Consider the following 24,273-nt stretch of genomic DNA (forward strand, 5'->3'; position numbering starts at 1 on the left):
TCTCAGAATAACTGCATTACTGTACCGATTGTCGTGCCCACTTTCCGGGTTTTCAGTGTGTCCGGCGCTCTCACCCCCTCCCCTCAGGAGCGCGCGCTGCTGCTTTTCACACACACATACACACACACACTCCTCTTTATCGCTCTCTTCCCCAAGTCTCGTGTTTGTGGAGTTTGGCACACGCGCAGCATCACATCGATCACCGTGTCATCTAAATATGTCGGTGTGAACGGAGAGAAAAGAGGAGAGAGAAGCCGAGGGAAGATGAGATCGGCGCGTCTGTGGATGCTGGTCTGTTTGGCGACTGCGTGTTGTCAGCTTGGCACCGGTGATAAATACGGTACGTCAAGAGCACGAGCCACAGGTTAACTTCAGCTGGCTGAATGGTGCATGATTCAGGAAAGGAAAAAATCGGCACTTTTCCAGCCACTCGTGCATTTAATTGCATGGAAAATTAAGTTATTTCTACTTAACCGCTTATCATGTTTTTCTTCAATCTAAATGAGTAAAAACGAATTATTATTCGGTTTGCCTTAACAAGTGTGATCTTGCATGCAAAATGTTAGGCTATATGTAAGTGTATTGCATGCATTTAATATAAATTTGTCACAATCGTGCTCTAAATGTTGACGTAGATGAATAACGCACGTCTCGGGTGGGATGTACGGCGAAGATTGACTATCATTTTTAATTTTTAGGGTGGTAATTAAATAGTTGTTTATTTTGTTAATGTTTTAACTTAATATTATGTGTATTTTAATACCCTTTATATAATTTTACTAATAAAAAACTAACTTTATTAATGAGTGGAATTATTGAGTGAATTGCAAACTAATAAGATTTAACGCGTGTGTACATTTTTTTGTGTGTATATTATTATTATTTGATCGTGTCTGATTACTGTAATGTTCTCTAAAATAAGGAACATTCTGGCTCTACATCAGATAACAACAGCATGATTCATAGAGCCTGCAGTAACGCAGTCTATACCCTGCCAGTCTGTTAGAGATGTATAACTCCGCCGACGCGAGCTCTGTCATAGCTCTGTTTTGAAGTGTTAACACTATTTTTAACCGGACTCTGTGATTGTTTACTGCATTTAATTACTTACGCTTGGGCAATTTAACCAGTTCAGCAGCCTTTTACATGCGTTTTACGACTTTCATACACGGCCATAGTCCACCGCTGAGTGGTGTTCGTGCTGTTTGTTGTGGTCTTGTAACCGTTCAGCACCACGGACAGCGGAAGGAGTCAGTCGCTTAATTGCGCACAATGGGTCGATTTGGGAACAACTGCTTTAAATTGATTTGAAGTTGATGGGGCGTGTGTGTGTGTGTCTGAGGGGGGCTTTCAATGGTTGCACGTTGGCTTGCGCGCTGCATCTGGATTCGCTCCTCTTCTGCAGGCTGACTCACCGCTGACGAGCCTAACCACGTCATTCTCAAAAGCCGTCACTGTGAAGCCTCACGTCACTCAGAAACACACAGGACTTTGAGGGAAACGTCTGAGAAAGAGAGAGAGAGATGTTTTGTAGGAAGCATTGATCTTCATGTCTGTGGAAGGTGGCAGGATAGATGGGAGATATATAATTACTGGATACCTTTTGGACTTCCTCCAACTCTTCACTTCTTCTTAGGTGCAGTGAAAGGTCTTCTAATTTACCCCCTTGTGCAAGATGTAAAACAAGTCTCTGGTGTCTCTAGAATGTGTCTGTAAAATTTCACCTCAAAATATCCATCAGATTATGTAATAAACAATACAGAATATGCCCATTTTGGGCTCAGAGCAAAGTGTAGCTGTTTTTATAGCTTGTGCCTTACGTTTAACTTTGCAATGTTTTTGTTCTCGTGTTGCTAATTATATATTGTTGTACTGACAGTATATGGATGTGGTGATTCCAGTGATTAAGAATTACATAGTGAGTTTAGTGTCTTTCTTTATTACAAACATGCACTGTTTAATGTTGTAAACTTGCACAACTTATTCTTGATGTGCAGCTGATCAGAGAACTGAAACGGATATTTTAATCCGAGTTTCTTTGCAAATCCTGTTTTGTGTTTTTTTTATGTCATAGGTGTCCCTTTACCCTGCACTGTTTACTTTATGCACTGTTGGGGATGTTTGAATCCACGCTAGGGTGATTTTGTGTCTTAATTTGGCCATAACTTTTTTGTGTTTCAGCTAGCAGAATGATTTTTGATGACAAAGCTTTCGAGAAAATGCTTTGATTTAAAAAAAAATAATAGATAAAAAAAATCGATACACTCTGGTCAAATTTACTACAATTTTGTTATACCACCCTTTTGTTAAACTGCTCTGAAAATGCATCAGATAAATATTTTTTTTCTAATTATTTTGCAGAAATCTCTTAATCAACCTCAGTCCTGGTCAAAACTACTAAATTTCTTAGAAAATTACAGGATTTAACTCTTTATTTGCCAAATTCATAATTGATGTCACTGATTTGTTGAAAAAAACACACAAAATGTCTTATTTTTAATAGAAAAAAATATTGTGGACTGTATTTTTTAACCTTTTATCAAAGTCTTAGACATATGAACCAACATTGCTTTGGATACATTGTTTTTGATTAATTTTCTTCTTTTTTTCTCCCTATTTTACTGTTGGTGGCTGTTTGTGCCCCATTGACGAATGTCTACAGGCCTAAATGTATTGAGTTGCTGCCATGTGATTGGATGATCAAAAAATTGCATTAATGAGCAGTTGGACAGGTGTACCTTATAAAGTGGCCGAGGCTTGTATGTTTCATAAGATTCTTTAAAAGAAAAAAAAAATCACCTAACAAATGTTGTTTTAATCCAATTTGAGTTTTTTTTTCCAAACAACCCAGCATATGCAAGTTTTAATAAAATATTACAAACAGTTGAAATGGGTTTTAAAATGATGTTGAGACAGTTCTGTTTGTCTGCATCCATATATAAATATAATTATTTTGACAAATTGTGTTTTTGTCACATGCATTACTATAGCTCTCTGTGTCAGTCATTGCACCTTTTAAACTGAAACCTGCATTTATGTGCAGATGTCACTCCTGAGATAAATGTGGCCGTTGCTATTCTTGGCAGCACCATAAAAACAAACCAATTAATTCAATTAATAATGAAAAGTTTATAAAGTGTGCAAAGAATGCTACCATTATAATAATGAAAATGCTGTAACTTACAGTTGAAGTCAGAATTATTAGCCCCCCTCAATTATTAGCGCCCTTGTTTATTTTTTTCTTGAATTTCTGTTTAATGGAGGAAAGATTGTTTCAGCACATTTCTAAGCAAAATAGTTTTAAAAACCTATTTCTAATAACTGATTTATTTTATCTTTGCCATGATGACAGTAAATAATATTTTACTTGATATTTTTCAAGACACTTTTATACAGCTTAAAGTGACATTTAAAGGCTTAACTAGGTTAATAAGGTGAACTAGGCAGGTTAGGGTAATTATGCAAGTTATTCTATAATGATGGTTTGTTCTGTAGACTATCGAAAAAAAAAATAGCTTAAAGGGGCTAATAATTTTGTCCCAAAAATAGTTTTTAAAAAATTCAAAACTGCTTTTATTCTAGCCGAAATAAAACAAATAAAACTTTTTCTAGAAGGAAAAATATTATCAGACATACTGTGAAAATTTCCTTGCTCTGTCAAACATCATTTGGGAAATATTTAAAAAAGAAAAAAAAATCAAAAGGGGGCTAATAATTCTGACTTCAACTGTACTTAAGTTTACTGGATAAAGCAATAGTTCACACAAAAATACAAAGTTCCTCAGCATTTACTTAATGTACATTTAAGTGGCTCTAAGCTTTTATGAATGCATTTCTTTCTGTTGAACACAAAATAAAATATTCTTAAAAAATTCCAAAAATCAGCTATTGGCATCCATAGTGAAAAAATTTCATATACATATATACAGTTAAAGTCAGAATTATTAGACCCCCTGAATTATTAGTCCCCGTTTATTTTTCCCTCAAATTCTGTCTAAAGGAGAGATATTTTTCAGCACATTTCTAAACATAATAGTTTTAATAACTCATTTCTAATAACTGATTTATTTTATCTTTGCCATGATGACAGAAAATATTTTACTAGATATTTTTCAAGACACTTCTTTACAAGACACGTTAATTAAGCAAGACAGGTTAGGGTAATTAGGCAAGTTATTGTATAATGATGATTTGTTCTGTAGACTATAAATATATCTATAGACTAAAAATAGCTTAAAGAGGCGAATAATTTTGTCCTTAAAATGGTGTTTAAAAATATTATTTATTCTAGCCGAAATAAAACAAATAAGATGGAACAAACAATGGAATTAAACAGTGAAGTTTTTACCATTTTTGAATATGTTCAGCACTTTTAGTTTTGCTTAGCATAGCTGGTTAAATCAGATTAGAACATTTGCATTTTTGATCTTTTTTTTTTTTAAAGCTTGACAAAAAAAAAAAAAAAACTACATGTATCAGCATACTGTATCTTTGTGTTTAGAAGAAAAATTCTGAAAACAGTTTGGAACAAGTTGGAGGATGAATAAAAAAAATCATTAATTTATTGTTTTTGATAATTAATGAATTGTTAAATTAAAAATCCTTAATCAAAAAGAAGTTTAACCAAAAACACAGTTACAGAAAAGTTAACAGGTATTAAAAACAATCCCTAGTGGTGCCCCTACGCAAGATATAAACCAAATCACAAACCACTGAGAATCAACAAGAAAATACTAGGCTATTTATAATGAGCAAAATAACCTCGGGAGGCGTTAAGCCAAAATAAAATGGCAATAAACCAAACTAACTAAATTGAAGAAAATAGAAATAGGAAATAAGTAAATAAAACACAGAAAACTTAGCTCCCTACTAACAACACAGGAGAAAAAAAATAAATAAACAGAAGGCACCAAACCTCCCCACCATGCTCTCAAGTTAGACAGAGAGAGACAGAAAACCGGGTTTCTCTAGTTGAAATGTACAACTTCAAATCGGCATCTAACAAAATGCCAACAAGAGACACCATGCAACAATCACTTAACTTTTATTGTTCAAAATAGCAACATCTCCACAAAGAATAACGAGCGGGGAATCGAGAGAGAGAGCGGGGAGCCGATGAATCCATGTTCTCTGATGTTTAAATACAGCCGCCACCGATCCAAGCGCCAATCCCAATCCGACGTAATCCACAGGACCTGCGAATAATTGAGAGAGCGAGACAGAAAAACACCACACACGCACACTACAACAACTCGTAACAGAATAAATGTATTGTGTGTGTGTGAACTATCCCTTTAAGCTGTCTGTTATAATCACACCCTTATTTGCATCATGTCTAGTCTTTGCTACATTGATATCCCTCATACAGTGGAGTGCAGAGTGAATCCTGACCAACTTAAAGACTTTTGTTAGGCCATTGTGTTGGATAAATTGACAATATGACTGGATGCACTGCTCAGTGCTGCTCTCTTTAAAGCACAAACAACACATTTATTGGAGCCAATTCACCAATATGCTGTTATTAGACTCCAGTTTTTCAACCATTGTGGTTTAACTTTTATTTAAGGGTGAATTTAATTGCACTTCCCCACAGAACTGGGCCCGCTTGCCCTTTTGCCTCAGGAAGACTTTACATTTGTTTAATAGCAGAGTCAACGCACACAGCAGACTGAGGCAGGAACTCCCACTCATGTAACCAACTTTCATTCCATGATTTAATTATGTATGACGAGTGTGTCTGCCCAACTCTCAAGTGTGTGTGTGTAAGTGTGTGGTTGAGAGAGTGCGCTAGGGGACTGGATGAAAGGAAGGTTGGCAGAGTGCACTGCACATTATTCTGGTATGCGTTCAAACATGAGAATCTGGCTTGTCATTTTGAGCCTGATGTTGCTTTTTTCAGTTGTTTGTCATTCTTATTTGCAATATCAAAGGGATAGTTCAGCCAAAAATAAAACTGACCTCGTCACTTGTTCTCCCTCATGTGGTTTTAAACATTTACGAGTTTTTTTGTTTTTTATTTCTGTTGAACACAAAATAAGTTATTTTGAAGAATGCTGCTGCTGACACATATTAACTTCCTTACGGACATTGAAAAAAATGTCAGCCAAATTGTTGCAAACAATTTATATGTGTTGAATTTAAACAAACAAATTACATTAAGTAACGTTCAACTTAGTTTGTTTAGACTCAGCCCAAATAAATTGTTTACAACCACTTAAAACAAAATAGTAAACCCAAGGAATCATCTTTGAATCATTTTTTTTTCAATGAGGAAACAAATGACTTTGGAATTGTATTATAACTGCTATAATCTTCAAAATATCTTTTACGTTCAACAGAAGAAAGCAAGTCATTAAGTTCTGAGCAAGTGAAGAATGAGTACACAATGGCAGAATTTTCATTTTTGACTGAACTGTCCCTTTAAAGAACCAAAAAATAGAATTAAACACTTGCGTTTTATTATTTTTGAATCCATTCAGCCAATCTCTGGGTCTGACATGAACTTTTTTTTTAGCTTAGCTTTGCTTAGCTTAGCATAGATCATTAAAACAGATTAGCATCTTGCTTAAAAATGACAAACGCTTTTTGATAATCGTCCTATTAACAGCTTGAGTCTTCTGTAGTTACAATAGCCCCTTTCACACATACAGACCTGTGCCGGCAATTTTCCGGAAAGCTTGTATGTGTGAACAGGTCCTTTTTGAAAATACCGGTAAATTCGTTCTGGCTATTTTCCGGAAAGAAAAGTTGTAACATTACCGGCAATTTGCCGGAATGCTGCGCTGTGTGAATGCAGAAGGAAGATTGCCGTAATAAGCGCGTGCACGTCTAGAATGTGCTGACGTGAGACGTCTGCTTTAGCCAATCACAACAGTCAGACTCATTTACGTCCGCGCGGTTTGTGAGAATAAAAGCCTTTGAATATTTTTCCAGACACATTTAGCTGCTAGAAGTTAGTCAGATCACGTTTATATGTTCTTCTTAATGCCAACTGTGTAAATAACCATCGATGAGATGCTTATGATAAACCGTTGTTTGTTTACCTTCAAGCTTTGCGTGTGCCTGTGAAACAGCCTGTGAGCGCCTGCACACGCACATATTATGAACATCTCGACATGCGAAAGTGATCCTGCGAAAGTTGTTCACAATATTGATCATCCACAGAGTTTGTAATTTAGTCAAATGTTAACAAATACAAGCGCAGCCGTTTAAAGCTCATTTGTGGTGAATGATGTCAGAATTTACTGGTATTTTGGAATGGATGTGTGAATGCTCTTTTCCGGAAAATTTCCGTAACGTCCTCGCCTGTGTGAACAGCGCTTTTTTGAATATACCGGTAAAGTCGTTCCGGAAATTTTCCAGATATTTACTGGTATCACTGTGTGAAAGGGGCTATTGTGTACCGACTGGAACAGATATGTATACTCTCATTCTGGCGTAATAATCAAGGAACTTTGCTGCTGTACCTTGGCTGCAGCAGGCGCCATGATATTTCGTAGCACTTGAAAATAACCCCAGCTATAACTTCCAACTTGCACATGCTCCATGTGCAAGCAGGTGGTCACTTTGGTTGTTCTGAAAAAAGTAATTGGTTTCCAGGTCCTGCATAATATCATTGTGCCTACTTCAGTAATTTTATGGCAAAGTTCCTTGATTATTAAGCCAGAATGAGTGTATAAGTCATATAAAATAGCAGCTTTTCATTTTCCATTGGTCTTAGCCTATGTAACAACAGAAGAGTCAAGCTTTAAATAGGAAAATTATCAAATTTCCAGTCATTTTTAAGAGAGATGCTAATGGTCTAATCCAATTCAATGATTTGTGCTAAGCTAAGCTAAAAGTAATTCTGCGAGACCTGTAGTTTGGCTGAATGGATTAAAAAATGGAAAACTCAATTTTTTAACTCTTAATATAAGCCTTTTTTTAGCTTAGCTTAGCATAGATCATTGAAATGGATTAGACTATTAGTATCTCACTCAAAAATGACTAACGATTTTTGATAACTTTCCTATTAACAGCTTGACTTTTTTGTAGTTACATTGCGTACCGACCAGAAAAATATGACCAAAAAAATATGTCTAGGAATAATGCATTCTGGTGTAATAATTAAGAAACTTTGCTGCAGCAGGCACAATGATATTACGCAGCACCTAAAAATAGTGCTAGGTTGCTTCCAACTTGCACATGTTTGCTGAGCAACAAGGTGGTCACATTCGTTGTTTTGAAAGATGTAAATGATTTTCAGGTCCTGCATAATATCATTGTGTGCCAACTTCAGTCATTTTATGGCAAAGTTCCTTGATTATTATGTCAGAAAGTGTATAGTTCAAATAAAATAGCAGCTTTTAGTTTTCCATTGGTCTTAGCCTATTGACCTTATACTAAAATGCGGAAGTGCACATGTTTTTGTGATTGTTTTAGAACTTCCGATTCAGTCGCCTATGGGAGAAATGACTAGGAATAATAAACGACAGAAAACGGTCAAACTACTTGCTCTACAAACAAATGTTTGCAGTACTATACAGACCAAGTAGAATAACATCATAAGGATTTATCAGCTTGCAACATCAAACAGCTAAACGAACAGTTTTTAATGTCTAAAAATGAATAGAAGTGAATGAGACCGGATGTCTCAAGCCAAACGATTCAAATGGCTATGCCCACTCGTCGGCGAAGAATAAGGGTAATATAACTACAGAAGAGTCACGCTTTAAATAGGAAAATGATTAAATTTCCAGTCATTTTTGAGAGAGATGCTAATGGTCTAATCCGATTCAATTATTTTTGCTAAGCTAAGCTAAGCTAAAAGTAATTCTGCGAGACCCATAGTTTTTACTTGGTGGATAAAAAAAATGGTAAAACCTAACTTTTTACCTCTAAATATAAGCCTTTTTTTTTTTTTTAGCTTTGCTTAGCATAGATAATTAAAACGGATTAGACCAATAGCATCTTGCTCAAAAATGACTAACGATTTTTGATTATTTTTCTATTAACAGCTTGACCCTTCTGTAGTTACATCGTGTACCGACCGGAACAGAAATGTCTGGGAATTATACTTTCATTCTGGCGTAATAATCAAGGAACTTTGCTGCCATACCATGGCTGCATCAGGCACAATTATATTACGCAGAACCTGAAAATAGCCCCAGCTACACTCTCAGAAATAAAGGTACGCGATGTCGCTAGGGTGGTACCTTTTCGAATGGTATTTGTACTTAAAAGGTCCATATTAATACCTCAAGGATACATATTAGTACCTAAAATTTTAAGAGGAACACTTTTGCACTTTTTAGGTACTAATATGTACCCTTGAGGTATCAATATGGACCTTTTAGGTACAAATTTGTCCCTATTGAAAAGGTACCACCCCAGTGACAGCTCGCGTACCTTTATTTCTGAGGGTGCAGGTTACTTCCAACTTGTACATGCTCCGTGTGCAAGCAGGAGGTCACGTTGGTTGTTTTCGGTTGATTATTATACCAGAAAGTGTGTAGTTCAAATAAAAATGGCAGCTTTTCGTTTTATATTGATCTTAGCCTATATCAAGTTTTAAACGGGAAAATTATCAAATTTCCGGTCATTTTTGAGAGAGATGCTAATGGTCTAAACCAAAGTTCTAATCTTTTTTAACTCTAAATATGAGCTTTTTTTTTTAAATTGGAATGTTCCTTTACGTAGCGTTTCTGGTGAGATGGAGATGACAGCTGGAGCTACTTCTACTTTGTTTTGTCTGGCAACATTCTTGTAATTCATTACTTATGGCTGTTATGGATTCCGAGCTATTGCTTTTTTGTTGTTGCTATGGCGCTAAATTGATTGACATTCTGATAATCAAATGCACATATTGATTTAGGGCACTGAAATGATCCGTTTACTGGAAATGGGTCGCATCTCTGAGACGTTTGTGTTGCTGAGAGCTCCAACAAATCTTAAAACAACCTGCTCGCAAATGTGAACAGATGGCCTGTGCTGGTCTGTTTTGTCAAATGTCTGGAAAACAATTACCTCTAACCTCCTTCATACAATGTGTTCTCTTTCTCCGTTTCTCTGTGCTGAAGGTTGTCTGTTTGATGAAGGCCTTTGCTCCAGAGGGGAGATTTGCTGGGATGGTGAGTTTTGACTCTTGTACAATGTTGCTTATTACTAGATAAAAAAATGTTCCTGGAACAGTAACTTTAATACTATTAATTCAATACCATACTTCTTTTCTTTTATGTTTTATTTGACATGCATTCACCAGTCTTGTCTTCATTTTGTATGTGTAAACTGCAAAAAGAGGATTTTCTTAATTTTTTTGTCTTGTTTCTAGTCCAAATATTGAAAAATTCTTAAATCAAGAAGCATCTTCGAGACAAGTAAAGATGATTGGCTTGTTTTCAGTAAAAAAGACTATGATACCATGATATCATATTTTAATGTGAACATAAACAACATCTGTGAATATAATATACTCAAAGTTCAATGCAAAGGGAGACATGCAGAGTTTGCTTAGCAAATCATAGCAAACGAAATTTGAGGACTACGAAGAAATACATGCAGGTTAATGAGATCATAAACCCTTCAGGTTACATGCACACACCCTGCGCAACAAATTCTGCTATAGCAGAGAAAACTAAAAATGAAATTTTCACTGAGCTTCTTCTGTTTCTGTATTTGAGCTTCCAAATGACATGACACAAAGAGAGAAGTGCTTAAAATTTAATTTTACTGTTCAACAGAATTATAAAAAAGATAAAGCTCTAGTATTTGACAAAGGACAGCTTCCAGAATCTCTCCCAGTTCAGTGCTGGATTCGGCTAAAAACTCCTCTTAGAAGGAGGAGCTCCAATCATAATAGATGATGCTGTGGATTGTGAGTCACAACCTGTGATTTAATTAGTTCAAATTGATCTATTACATGCATAGTTTCTAGTGTTAACAGGATGTTCTAGCAAGGGCGTAAACAAGGATGTAATCAACGGGAAGTGCTGTTTGGCACCGTTAACATTTTAGCTACAAATTCATATTTATCAGTCAAACCGCTTCAGCAGAGCTGCTGTGTCTCATGCTTCCGCATTCCCTGCATTCTACATCTCAATTATTGAATTCGCAAAAGATGTGTATTGTTTTATATTATTTACACATGCTTGTTCTGAAAATATATAAAAGACACTTGTCAGATTTAATTTTAGAGAGCAGGCTTAGCTGTGTCCTCGTAATTTTCTGTCTGAATCAGGCTCAAACTGATACGGCTAAAAGCTACTCTGACTGACATTGTTTACAAAATGGCGAAGCATGTGCTAGTAGAGGTGTGATGCTTCCTGGTGACGGGGAGCCGATCCGTGACATTTATGCACATTGTGTTAGCTGACCAATCAGAGCCTCTTGAGGGTGGCATTCGAATGAACTAGGATTTTTTTATGTTAGCTGGTTAGCTGTATATAATTAAAGTAAGAAATATGAAAAAAAAATAAAACAAGATTTTCTACAAGTGCAGCTTGAGCACACATTGTTTTGCACCCCATAAACTTTAATAAATATTAAAAATACAGTCTGGACCACCACTTTAGGTGAGATTTTTCATAAAACAAGCAAAAAAATCTACCAGTGGGGTAAGTAAAATAATTTTCTTTTTGGTTTGAAAAAAGTTCTTTTTTTATCGCACTGGAATTATTTAGCTCATGTTGACTTATCATTAAAAAAAAACAAGACAATGATTTTAATTGTCTACAAAATGATTCTTAATTTAAGATTTTGAAGTGTACCGTCTTTGTCTGTCATGCTGACAAATTTCATTACGAAAATAAAGTGTGAATAAACAGACTCTGTTAACAGCTATGAAGGTTTCAGCTCTCTGTTGTTGTAGCTGTGGTTTGAGTGTGTAAAAAAATCATTGACTACAGTAAATACTGACTCACCCAATCAGTGCTCTTCCACCATTTCCATGGCAACTGTGACATCACACAAATTCCCCCTCTCCGTAGTCTGTGTTTATGTCGAACAGAAGCAGAGAGAGCAGGGGTGAGACAGTAGATATAAATAGGAAAAGAGATCCTCATAGGAAAACGTGCATCACAACATAGTCGAGTTTTTAGTCTGACCAGATGACCAAGTTTTTCAGGGGACAGTCCTAATTTTTGTTGTTTATTTTATTTATTTTTATTGATTTTAATTATATTTCAAAACTCAAGGAACAATACATAATACAAACTTAATAATACAGAATTTCCCACCCCAATATTTATTAAACAGAAATAAAATTTAAAATAAGTAATAAAATACAATACTGTGGGCACCACGGTGGCTCATTGGTTAGCACAGTTGCCTCACAGCAAGAAGGTTGCTGGTTCGAGTCCTGGAGGTGTTTCTGTGTGGAGTTTGCATGTTCTCCCTGTGTTCGCGTGGGTTTCCTCTAGGTGCTCCAGTTTACCCCACAGTCCAAAGACACTCGCTATAGGTAAATTGAATAAGCTAAATTGGCCGTAGTGTATGTGTGCGTGTGAATATGAGAGTGTATGGGTGTTTCCCAGTGCTGGGTTGCAGCTGGAAGGCATATAGCTACGTAAAACATATAATGACATGGTTGGTGGTTCATTCCACTATGGCGACCCCTGATTAATAAAGAACTAAGCTGAAGGAAAATTAATGAATGAATACAATACTGTATACAAATAGAAAAGAAAAAGAAAAGAATAAATAAAAAAATAATAATTAAATAATTAATTACATAATTAAATAAATAAATAAATGCATACATTTAAATTCACCAAAGTGTGGGTATAGATAATATATATCTATATAAAAAACATTATTACCTTAAATTTCAAATCATCTTTCAAAGACTTGAGAAAGAAAAAATACTGTATACAAACATAAAATAAAATGAAAAGAATAAATAAAAACATTTCAATTCACCAGTGTATGGGCGTATATAAGATTAAAAAGACTTTATTTCAATGAATTTCAAATTATCTTTACAAAGACTCCATTTTTATCATTTATATTATCGTTTCATATTATTTTTTAATTTTATCTTCCATTTTTTATAACTTGTTATAAATTATAACATAAAATACAATACTGTATACAAATAAAAAATAAAGTGAAAAGAATAAATGAATAAAAACATTTAGATTCACCAATGTGGGTTTATATAATAATAAAATAAAAATTATTACGTTGAATTTCAAATTATCTTTCCAAAGACTTTCCTTTTATCTGTCTGTTTATAAAGTGGCCGGTTTGACTGGTGATATTTTAATTCAAAATTACAATATAGTTAAAATGTTGTCCTTATTTATTCATTCATTCATTCATTAATTCATTCATTCATTCATTCATTTATTCATTCATTTTCTTGTCGGCTTAGTCCCTTTATTAATCCAGGGTTGCCACAGGGGAATAAACCGCCAACTTATCCCGCACATTTTTATGCAGCGGATGCCCTTCCAGCCGCAACCCATCACTGGAAAAAATTTATTTGTTTATTTTTATTTTAGTTTTTGCAAACATAAAAAAACAAGGAACAGACAAACTCATCAGAAAACAATAATCTGTGCAAAATTTAAAATAATGCATGAAACAAGGGGAAATCCTCACCTTAGAATTATAAGGTTCTATCTGACATTTTTGTCAAAATTGAGTTATTGAAATTCTTTTTAAATTACAGCTTTAAATCATTTTTTTTTTGTGAAGTTGTTTACATTTTAAGACTTTTTATTTAAAACAACAACAACAACAAAAAGGTTTTATCTACAAAGTTGAACTCTAACTTGGCTCTGTAAGGCTGTTTCTCTGAGCCAACCAGCATTTCATATATATTTTTTTTTTCGCCAGTTGACAGCAGGAAAGTTTTTATTAAACTTTGTTAAACAACTAATTTCCTCATTGTCTGTTTTCTTCCAAAGTCTTTAAATTTGATATTAAGCCTTGAAGGGCAAATACTTAATTTCATTCATGGGATAACTCAATAAATATAATTCAATAATTCATAAAAAGCATCAAATTCTATAAACATTACCATATTAATTACATCAAATTAACAGCTGCACTGGACAAAATATTTAGCACAGCCTATGCTTAACTTGAACAAGAAAAAATATTCATCCTAAAACATAAAATAAATGTTACAGCAAGCAAAAAAAAAAAAAAAAACATTCTCAAGCATCAACATATTGTTACGACACCAATTTAAAAATATTTTTAATTAAATTAATAAACAGAAATTGTTTCTTGAAAAGTAATGCTATAATTAATGATCTGCCAGATAGAACCTTATAATTCCAAGCGGAAAATGACTTTTTAGAATTAAAAGCTTCTATCTGTATCTGCTTTTATTTTGATAATTTGTATTTAGAGTACATTTAGGGTCTCTGTCATGTTAATGTATGAAAGAAAACTGTTACACACATATTGTTTGATGTATGAAATGCAAAAACTTTGAAGCTTAATATCTCAAAATCATTTAGATGCAGATAGAACCTCATAATTCCAAGGTGACGAAATGGCGACATACTGTACAAGACATATATGAACTACAAAAAGACACAGCAATGGATGTAAAGAGAGAGAGAAAAAAACTTAAACAACACTATTAGTCTTTATAGTGTTTTAGAAAAAAAAAGAAAAGACTTCATCCCACATTTTAGCAATTTGTTTCCAGAAGAGATATATCTCATTCTTTCCAATTGTCGAAAAAGCCAGTCGAAAAAAAGAGGCCAAACATTTTTCTTCCAGAAACAAAGGATAACTTTCTTGGCTATGATCACGCCATACTGAACAGGTAACCAAATATTTTAGTTGAGAGTCTCCAGAAAATCTGACCAGCCAAAAATTGCTATCATTGGGTCAGGGAGGAAAACAACAACCGTAAACCTTAGCAAACAACGTCATTGTTTAACCTCCTTTAGTGAGATTTCAATGCTATTTTGACCACTAGGAATGCATCAACAGACAACAGCTCAGCAGGCCATAGTCACTGTGTATATTCCTACACTATAAGGTTTTAATATGTGTATTTGCAGATGAGCTGTTTGGTCAGTGTCTTGCGGAGAGACAGGAAAGGTTTCGCTACAGGGTGACTGCAGTTCTGTTGGACAGACTACAGTCATTACTGCAAACACTCATGAAGGAAGGTGAGTCTGACATGCACGTTTTAACATCCTCCATCAATACAGCCTGCGTTTCTTTAAAAAAAAAAAAAGGTTGCCATGGAAACAACACATTGTAAACATAATGGGCAAAAGTGACGATTCATCTACCGGCATGTGACAGAAAATCGTCCGTGTTACCGTAGCAACCGAGGGCAAATAAATGAGAGAGTGCCTGTAATGTACAGTGCATGGGTCGAAGATGGGGTTTAAAGGGTGTAAAGATGTGTGTCAGACCCCTGCAAACATTTATGACACAATCTTTACTCTTAAATATATTGATTAGCAATTTATTTACACACTGATTTGCAGCACTAGAAGTACTATCAGTTTTCTGCATTTGCTAGTAATAGATATGTGTTTTGGGTAAAATATTTATTTGTGTTTGTGGATTTTATAAACTGCATATAAAACATCTTTGAAATTTAAGTAAGAATATTATTGTTTAGATCAGGGGTTCTCAACCTTTTTCACTTCGGGGCCTACTTCTTTCTACAATCAATTTTTTAAAGGCCCACCTGTCTGACATTTTCTATAAATTGTTTGTATCATTTAAAGCTTTTAACAAATAAAAACAAATAAATATATATTGTTGCGCCTTCTATTATTTTCTATTATCACCATTTCATAAAAAATATAATTTCACTTATAAAACCTGAGCGAGAGAGGATTGAAGCAGAACTGTGTTCTTTAGGTTTACACTCCAAAAAAGAATTAAAGAACCTGGGTGTTATTTTCGATTGTGATCTTAATTTTAAATCTCATATTAATCAAGTTACAAAAACAAGTTTTTATCATTTAAGAAATGTTGCCAAAATTCGTACTTTCCTATCTTTTGATGATGCCAAGAAATTAATTCATGCTTTTATTTTCTCTCGGCTTGATTATTGCAATGCTATCTATACTGGTCTACCTAAGGGTTCTACAATGAAGTTGAAATTGATACAAAATGCAGCAGCCAGAGTTTTAATGAAATTAAAGAAACGAGAGCACATTACACCAGTATTAATAGAATTACACTGGTTACCTGTGCACCAAAGGATAGATTTTAAGATTCTTTTATTAGTTTATAAAGCACTACACAACATGACACCTTCCTACATTTCCGACTGTTTAACAAAATATAATCCAAACCGTTTGCTACGCTCTTCTAGTGCTGGACTTTTAGAATTTTATCCTTTAAACCTGATGCGATCTGGCGGCACTTCTTTTAGCCATTATGCTCCAAAAATTTGGAACTGTCTCCCCCTTGAAGTGAAAGAATCCCCAAGTAATTATGTTTTTAAAAAGCATGTTAAGACACATCTTTTAAAAATTACGTATGATTAAACAAGTTTGTTAGGTGTACGCATTTTATCTATTTTGTTGTAGGTTAATGTATGTAATGTATGGTGTGTGCTTGCATATGTAAGGACTATTGTGTGTGTGATCGTGTGGATATATACTTATATTTTGTGTACATGAATGCTTTCATTTCAGTATATGTGATAAGTTTTTGTGGTCTATTTTAATACTTTTGTTGTTGTGTGTGAGGCACTTTGAGTTGCATGTATGTTGGAAAAGTGCTATACAAATAAAGTTTATTATTATTATTATTATTATTATTATTATTATTATACTTATAATACTTAATATAATAATTACTTTTATGTACTAACTAGAAAATGTATTATATATTAAAACTCTCTCCCTGGATATAGTTGAAGTCAGAATTATTAGCCCCCTTTTGATTTTCTGTCTTTTTAAAATATTTCCTAAATGATGTTTAACAGAGACAGATAACTTTCACAGTATGTCTGATAATATTTTTTTCTTGTACACTGTAGAAAAAAATCCGTAATTTTACGGCTTATTTCCGGCAGCTGCGGTGCTGGGAAAAAAAAAAAACGTAAAATAACAGTCGTTAAATTACAGACATTTACAGTAAAATAATGGTTATTAAATTACATAAATTTACCAGAAATTTAAGGAAATATCTGTCATTTAATATCCGTTATTTTACAGTAAACTTTTTTCTGGCACCCCCAGCTGCCAGAGATAAAAAGTAAAACTACGGATTTCTTTTAGTCTTATTTGCTTTACTTAGGCTAGAATGAAAGCAGTTTTATATCTTTTAAAACCATTTTTAAGGTCAAAATTATTAGCTCCTTTAAGCTATATTTTTTCGATAGTCTACAGAATAAACCATCGTTACACAATAACTTGCCTAATTCCCCTAACCTGCCTAGTTAACCTAATTAACCTAGTTAAGCTTTTAAAAGTCACTTTAACCTATATAGAAGTGTCTTGAAAAATATCTAGCAAAATATTATGTACTGTCATCATGGCAAAGATAAAATAAATCAGTTATTAGAAATGAGTTAATAACACTATTATGTTTAGAAATGTGTTGAAAAAATCTTACTGTTAAAGATTAGCATAATTATAAAAATGAAGTTAACTTAACAGTCCCGAGTTACAATGGGTTTACTTACATCATTTTTGTAAAGTTAACTTGTTGCTTTTAAGACAATTGGTTTACTCGCTTTAAGTAACTAATCACTTTTTACAGTGTACCTACTCCATACCTGATTCTGTTTGATAACAGATCTATAATGAAAGCATATGGTTACTGCCGTAACTGTTTATGTTCTTTTAAGAGGAAATAATTTGTGTTTTAAATAAAACTCACCAGGACAGACATGTTTACATTTTATTAAGTGTATTTGTCTGTTTAAAAACACTCAAATCCCAAAGTGTCCACTTACGCTCCTCTTCAAATCGCATATATACAAAAGCTGATCTGGGAACAGTGTCTTTATGCAGAGTGTGTCCGTCAGTGGTTGCATAGGAAGGGCGACGATTGTGGCACAGCTTTAATGGAAATGAAGTGAATGTGGCGGTTTAGATATTTATTCCAATGTGCTTTCAAACCAAAATATTTTTTGAAAAGCTCTTGCAATTATATCACATTTGCTATCTGCTCTTTAATGCCACTTTCACTTTTCATAGAAAGATTAAAATTACGGGAGAAATATGAGAAAATACGTAAACAGGATGATAGTGGGATAGAATGGTAAAATACAGGAGAATCCCACCAAAAACAAGAGGGTTGACAGGTATGAATAATTTACTTTTGAAAGTAAAGCAAATCATAGCTTTTTACAATGTATGGAAGTCTATGGTTACAGGCTTTACAGCTTCTTCAAAATATCTTCTTTAGTTTTTAAGATACTCATATAGGTTTATAATAAATAATGAGTACATTTTCATTAATGGCAAATCCAGAGAACCAAAGAGCTCAGTTTTTTATTGGACCCCAAAGCTAATGCATTTTTTCATGAACTATTTTGCAGGACTAACTTGGCAGGATGATGTTACCCAATCAGTGATTAAGAAAGAACTCAGCAAAGTGCCGAAGATCCCACTGTCTTCTGGCACAAAGAATGGCCCGTCCACAGAGTAACCCTTACAGTTTTGCTATATACTCATTTTCTCTTTCACTTTTACTGCATTGATTTCTCTCTGAATCTCTCCTTGATCGAAGGTCTCAGAGTGGCTCTACAAATCAGCTCAACTCCAAACAGGCACATCCCTACATGGACTACATGATTGTCGATCCGCCTCAATCTTCTCTCCATATGCAAAGTCTGGATCCTTATAGCTACCAGCGAGTGAGTGAACCCATAAAAACACCAAATGCAGCACTTTCAGGCCTGTAGTCATATTCAAGTGGTTCAAATAATTCACCTCCCTCTGCCAAGAGTCTTATTTGTACCGTATCTCCCTTCTCCCAGTTTTCACTGCTATATGCTATCATAGATAAGAAAATAAGAAAATTGGGAATATTTACATGCAATCCTGGGTTAACATCTATGTTGAGGTTGATTCGTTGATTCATTTTTGTTCGAAAATTTAATCCATAACTATTCCCTACCCCTAAACCAACCATGTAACGGGTGAAATCAGTACTAGAAGGATCCATTGGCAAGTAAAATACTTTATTGACTTAGTCAATTTAGCGTAGGAACACAGTCCAAAAAGACAAATAAACAAACAGAAGATATATGGTATCCCGCTCAAACAGGGATCAGGGGAAGAACAGAACAGTAGATCTGGGTATCAGACGAATCTCCTCACCAGTCCTGAACACAGACAGAGAGCACATCAAAAACAACACCGAACTGACACGAGACAAGAGACGCGCTGTCCAGATAAAGCCGAGATAATGAGTCGCAGCTGGCAGGCTAATCAGGATAGCAGGGCTCTATATAGCACGTGACATAACACTGAGGTACCCGACACACGTGGAACACCAAAACAAAACAAAACCATGTAACCAAACAGACACTCAGAAGTGCGCACACACCTACAACCGTGACAAACCATAACTAAATTATTCCCAAAATCAGAGGGGAATAATAGTTGGATAACAATCATAAACCTACTGTAGGCCTAAACTTAACATAAAGTGTAAGGGCCTGTTTCCACTGAATGTGCAGTACGGTGTGGGTCACCTTTATGTGGCTTCCCTAGTAGCAAAGAATTCTGACCCAGATTTGGCAAAAAGCTGGCACAGAAGGCATTCATCCGACACTGGCATACAGCATGTGGGCCAAACATGGCCCGGGTTTGGCAGAGGTGGCACCGTTTTTAAGGCGGCACACAAGATTTGGGCCAGATGAAAAACGTAGTATTTGTTCCAGATTTAAAAATTTGATAAGTGGGCCATGTGAGTTTGGCCAGTCTTGACCCACATTTAAAATACACTAAAATCATTTTTGACTAAAAAAAAAAAATCTACCAATCAGGTCACTTTGAGAAAAAGCGTGCCCATAGTGTGCCTAAAGCGCATCACTCCATGGGTTTATCAATTTCATTGCAATCGTGACACACCAACCTATCTGGCCCAGTTCAGGCCCAGTTATGAGTTATTATCTTGGCTGAGACTTGGCTCAGATATGGTCTGTGTTTGGCCCTTGTCTGGAAGCCAGATTTGGTCCAGTCGTCATGTACCGTAATTCACTGCGGCATGTGGGCCAAGCAAAACCTGATTGTGTGGGCCAGAGCTGGGCCAGAGAAATTTTGCTATGTGGGTTGCGTTCCCACTGCCAAAATTGTACCAATGGGTGTGGTGTACAACAGAAAGTTTCAGTCAACATCATTGTCACTCAAGGAAATGTCAAAGTAAAGCTGTACGGGTCGTTCATATATCATATGAGAAGCACTTCTCACAAAACAGATGCTTTATACACATACATACTTTTCTATGAAAATGATTTGAGTATAGCTACAGTTCAATGATCAGTGTGAAATAGCCTACTGTAACGTCTGTGATTATATAAAATAGATAAATAAAAAAATGCAACATATGAACACACACAGACCCTTACAGTCTCCGGTATGTCACCAATTACAGAAAAACTACACACAGCAGACATCTAGTCTTTATTTGGCTTCAAAAACAACACTCAACATATAGCAAACCTCTCATCTGTGTCTCCACCAGCACATGTAGCACTCTGTTAGAAAGTAATTTAATCATTCCGAGTCCAAAAGCTGATAATAATAGTTAAATATGGCAGTTTGTTTATGGTTTAGGTTGCTGAAAGAATCATTTGCTCCATTTTTCCAGCTTCTCCTTTGTTTTTTTTGTTTTTTTTTGCGCGTCCGTCTTACGTTTGTCTGTTTGGCTGTGTTTTTAAAAATGGCGGTTTCTTTGTTTTCATTCTTTTTTTAATATAAAAAAATAATGCATCACAAGAACAATAGCATACAAAAAATTTGGAATACAATGCTTACAATTGTTTTCACATCAAAGGAACAAATCAATGAATAATAAACAAAATAAAAAAAATTTAATTACAGATTAACTTACAAAAATATTTGCTTTCTTTGTTTTCATACTCCTGTCTTGTTGCAGGAGCGAGTGACATATCTCTGTATATCAATAGCGTTCAGCTGCGTGTCTGGCTCTGCCTTTTGGTTCCCTTTTTTGTGATAAGGTACCTTTTGCAAAGGGTACCCAAAAAGTGGTACAGTTCACTTTTAGGTGCTTTTTGACAGTGGAAACGGTTATAAAAGCATAACGAACTGAACCGATTTTCTGAGTTCTGATTTTATCATACAAAGCAGTGCATGGGCTAGCCCCTGACTACATTTGTGACTTGGTAATATATATATATATATATATATATATATATATATATATATATATATATATATATATATATATATATATATATATATATATATATATTTTTTTTTTTTTTTACAACTGCTTTTCTTTAATTTCAACATCATGTGTGTGCATCTGTGTTTTTTGTCTAACAGTATGGTTATCAAGATGAAGAGGAGCGCTCTTTAAACCTGGTGGAGAAGGGCAGATATCCCGCATCCTCCTCTCGTGTCAGGGGAAATCCTCCAGTTCCTCCATCTCTGGATAAGGATGATCAGCTTCTGCAGGATCTGATGACTCTCCTCCTTTCATCTCCTGCACAGCCCAGCTCACGCCATCGTGTGGCAGCACCACACTCCACCTCATCTTTTTTCCAGGATCTGGACTTCCCGCTTGAATACAAGGATTATAACAAGGACACCTTTTCCCAGGATGAAAGGATCAGCAGCCAGCGAGAGCCAAAGAAAGGTCCCCAGAAGTATGGAAGCTTTTCTGCGCACAGCGGTGAGATAGTTTGTTTATGTTTATTGTAGCTTAAATGTACAGTATTTGCACAGCAAAAACTTACATTGGCAATGGTTGGCAAATCACTAGTTACTGTATTTTTTTTATTACTTTTCAACTGAAATAAGTAAAGAGATTGCCTTTAATTAGTGTTTTGTTAATTTAATTACAGTTATACACTGTAAAAGTGCTGAATCCCTTTATGTTGTCCTAACACAAATTTATTAAGTTAACTGTTACAAATTAAAATGGATTAGAACCAATATTAATAATTCTGATTTAAACTATTAATGCACCTCAATTTTGCCCATACAGTATGTGGCATATATACGCATATATGCAGCTAATATATTATCATATATGTGCATATATACTGCATGTAGGTTTCATATGAGCAACAAATGTCATTTTTTTGAGTGGTTGTACTTATTGCTTTAAATACTGCATTTTTATGCATAAAGAAGAATATTTATCAAGACAGCTGCATAATGTGCACTCAAAAAAAAAAAAAACTCATTGAATGAACTCAATTTAATTGAGGGCAGGATTTCCAATAAATTTGTTAAGCACAAACTAAAAATTATTTTTTTAAACAATTAAATGGAATTGAGTTGATTTTATTAAATACAAGTTTAAATACATTTGTATTTTTGTTCAACTAAAACTCAAAGGTCTGATAATATCATGCGCTGTACGTCTATCATGTGTCGTACATTTTGAAGTTTTTTAGTTTTATTTGAAGTTATCCTAAGTAAACTAAAGAGCTATTTTAAAGCTTATTTCATGAGTTGCATATACAGTTGGTTGAGACTGATCTCAGAACTCATTTTAGGACAGTTACTGCTCACTGAGCAAAGCAACAAACTGCATTTTTGCTAATTAAGCTGCCAACACCCAAAGCATGTGTGCTTCTGCCAGGTGGTAAGTTTATTTATTTTTCAGAACATGGGACAGTGTACATTAATCAACCTTCTCAAAGAACGTAAAAGTACCCAAATGGGGTATATGCCGAGCTAGTGTGTTTCCCATACTGATAAACTTCCGGTGACCTGTTATTGTGAGGGTTTTTTTTTTTCATTTTATACGGTTCATTTTACAGCATTGATGTTGTAATGTAATTCAAATTCAATCAGTTAAACAGACTTTGGCATTCATTTAGTTGCTCAAAATGAGACAAAAAGCCGCTTACTCGCACATGCCCGTCGAAATCGGCAGGCTAGCGCAGAAGCTCCATTGAATATACTGGGGAAAATAAAATGCTCATATTATAAAGACATGGCGGGGAAAATGTAATCTAATGCGGTGCTTCTTGTACAATCACTTTATAACGGATATCACTCAGCCAGTGGAGATGGCTGATTTTTAAAGAAAACAGACCTTAAACGCGCAGGTTTTGCATTAGCATACAACTCACCGGAAATTATTAACCCAGGTGACTGGCAAATTAAATGTCCTGTTAGCATGCTTCGGCATATACCCTATTACCCCAAAGACTAGTTTTAATTTTTCTGTAGTTCTTATTGTTGATTGATGAGCACTGTTCAATAAATAAAATAAATGACCTTTCAACTCTAACCAGCTGCAGGAACATCTCAACAAGGCCTAAATGAGCTGCTTCTGCAACATGGGTTTGATCTAAATCACCTGAACCCTGAGGAGATGGAGCGTCTCTTCACTGTCCTTCAGTTCCTGCAAAATGAGCCACCAAATAATCAGAGGAAATGTGAGCACTCTGACATTTCCATAACATTTATTATTATTTATATATAAATTGTTATTGTTGGCTCTCTGAAAATATGCTAATTCGGAATTGCTTGTTTTTCTTCATTCAGTTGAAGCCAAGGATTCCTCTGCGCCTCCAAAAGTGGTAAGCAGAAAGAAAATATAGAACTTCTGTCGATTAGTATTTCAGTGATGTTTCAAGGTTGGGTTGAGCTCAGTAGTAGTACTTTTTATTAACAGCAGGGGGCAGCAAGTATTAAAGAGATCGTTCACCAAAACGGAAAACTCTGTCTTTGACACAACCTTCACTTGAAACTCAAACTTGAGTTTCTTTCTTCTGTTGAACACAAACGAATTCATGTTGACAAATCATGTAACCATTGACTTCCATAGTAGTTTTTTTTTCTGCTATGGGTGTCAGTGATAACCGTTTTGTAACATTATTCAAATTATCTTATTTTTTGTTCAACATCAGAAACTCATGGTGATTAAAAATATAGTGAGTAAATTACATTTTTGAGTGAACAATCCCTTTAATCTATAATTCTATGAAAACAAGTGGGGTAACTGTGAGCCATGACCATGTGTGATTTGTCATGTAGGTAATTTCTATTTAATCCAACGTTGATGTTTGTCTGTGCACAATATTTTAGGTTCTTCAGCAACATGATTCTTACCTCCTTCTTTAGTCCCCTTTGCATAAATAACCACGGCTGGTTAGAAAATTAACAGACATTTCCTGATGGCCCATCTGACAGGATT

The 24,273-nt window shown here is 34.8% G+C and overlaps 2 protein-coding genes and 1 long non-coding RNA gene across 5 annotated transcripts in view; 2 read left to right on the forward strand and 1 right to left on the reverse strand.

Moving 5' to 3' along the window:
• The window catches only part of tmem198ab (transmembrane protein 198ab), a 263,787-nt gene that overhangs the window by 133,375 nt on the left and 106,139 nt on the right, over positions 1 to 24,273 (forward strand). The window lies entirely within an intron of this gene.
• Positions 136 to 4,884, reverse strand: LOC147843409 (uncharacterized). The gene is made up of 2 exons (XR_015493351.1): positions 3,729 to 4,884; positions 136 to 3,179 (listed from the first exon to the last, which is right to left on the reverse strand). It is a non-coding gene; the product is annotated as an uncharacterized LOC147843409 (long non-coding RNA).
• ptprnb (protein tyrosine phosphatase receptor type Nb) overlaps positions 163 to 24,273 on the forward strand; it is a 63,293-nt gene continuing 39,182 nt past the window's right edge. For all 3 annotated transcript variants that reach the window (XM_087256746.1, XM_087256744.1, XM_087256745.1), the window contains exons 1-8: positions 163 to 340; positions 10,059 to 10,109; positions 15,003 to 15,113; positions 18,464 to 18,569; positions 18,655 to 18,781; positions 21,441 to 21,789; positions 23,369 to 23,512; positions 23,622 to 23,656. Coding sequence is in view for 2 of the 3 variants with exons in the window: in XM_087256744.1 (XP_087112870.1) it covers positions 265 to 340; positions 10,059 to 10,109; positions 15,003 to 15,113; positions 18,464 to 18,569; positions 18,655 to 18,781; positions 21,441 to 21,789; positions 23,369 to 23,512; positions 23,622 to 23,656 (999 nt within the window). In the remaining variant the exon portion in view is untranslated. The remainder of the gene's footprint in view (positions 341 to 10,058; positions 10,110 to 15,002; positions 15,114 to 18,463; positions 18,570 to 18,654; positions 18,782 to 21,440; positions 21,790 to 23,368; positions 23,513 to 23,621; positions 23,657 to 24,273) is intronic.

This window comes from Danio rerio, chromosome 6 (assembly GCF_052040795.2).
Source record: "Danio rerio strain M-AB ecotype USA chromosome 6, GRCz13ab, whole genome shotgun sequence".
In the NCBI taxonomy this organism is placed as follows: Eukaryota; Metazoa; Chordata; class Actinopteri; order Cypriniformes; family Danionidae; genus Danio; species Danio rerio.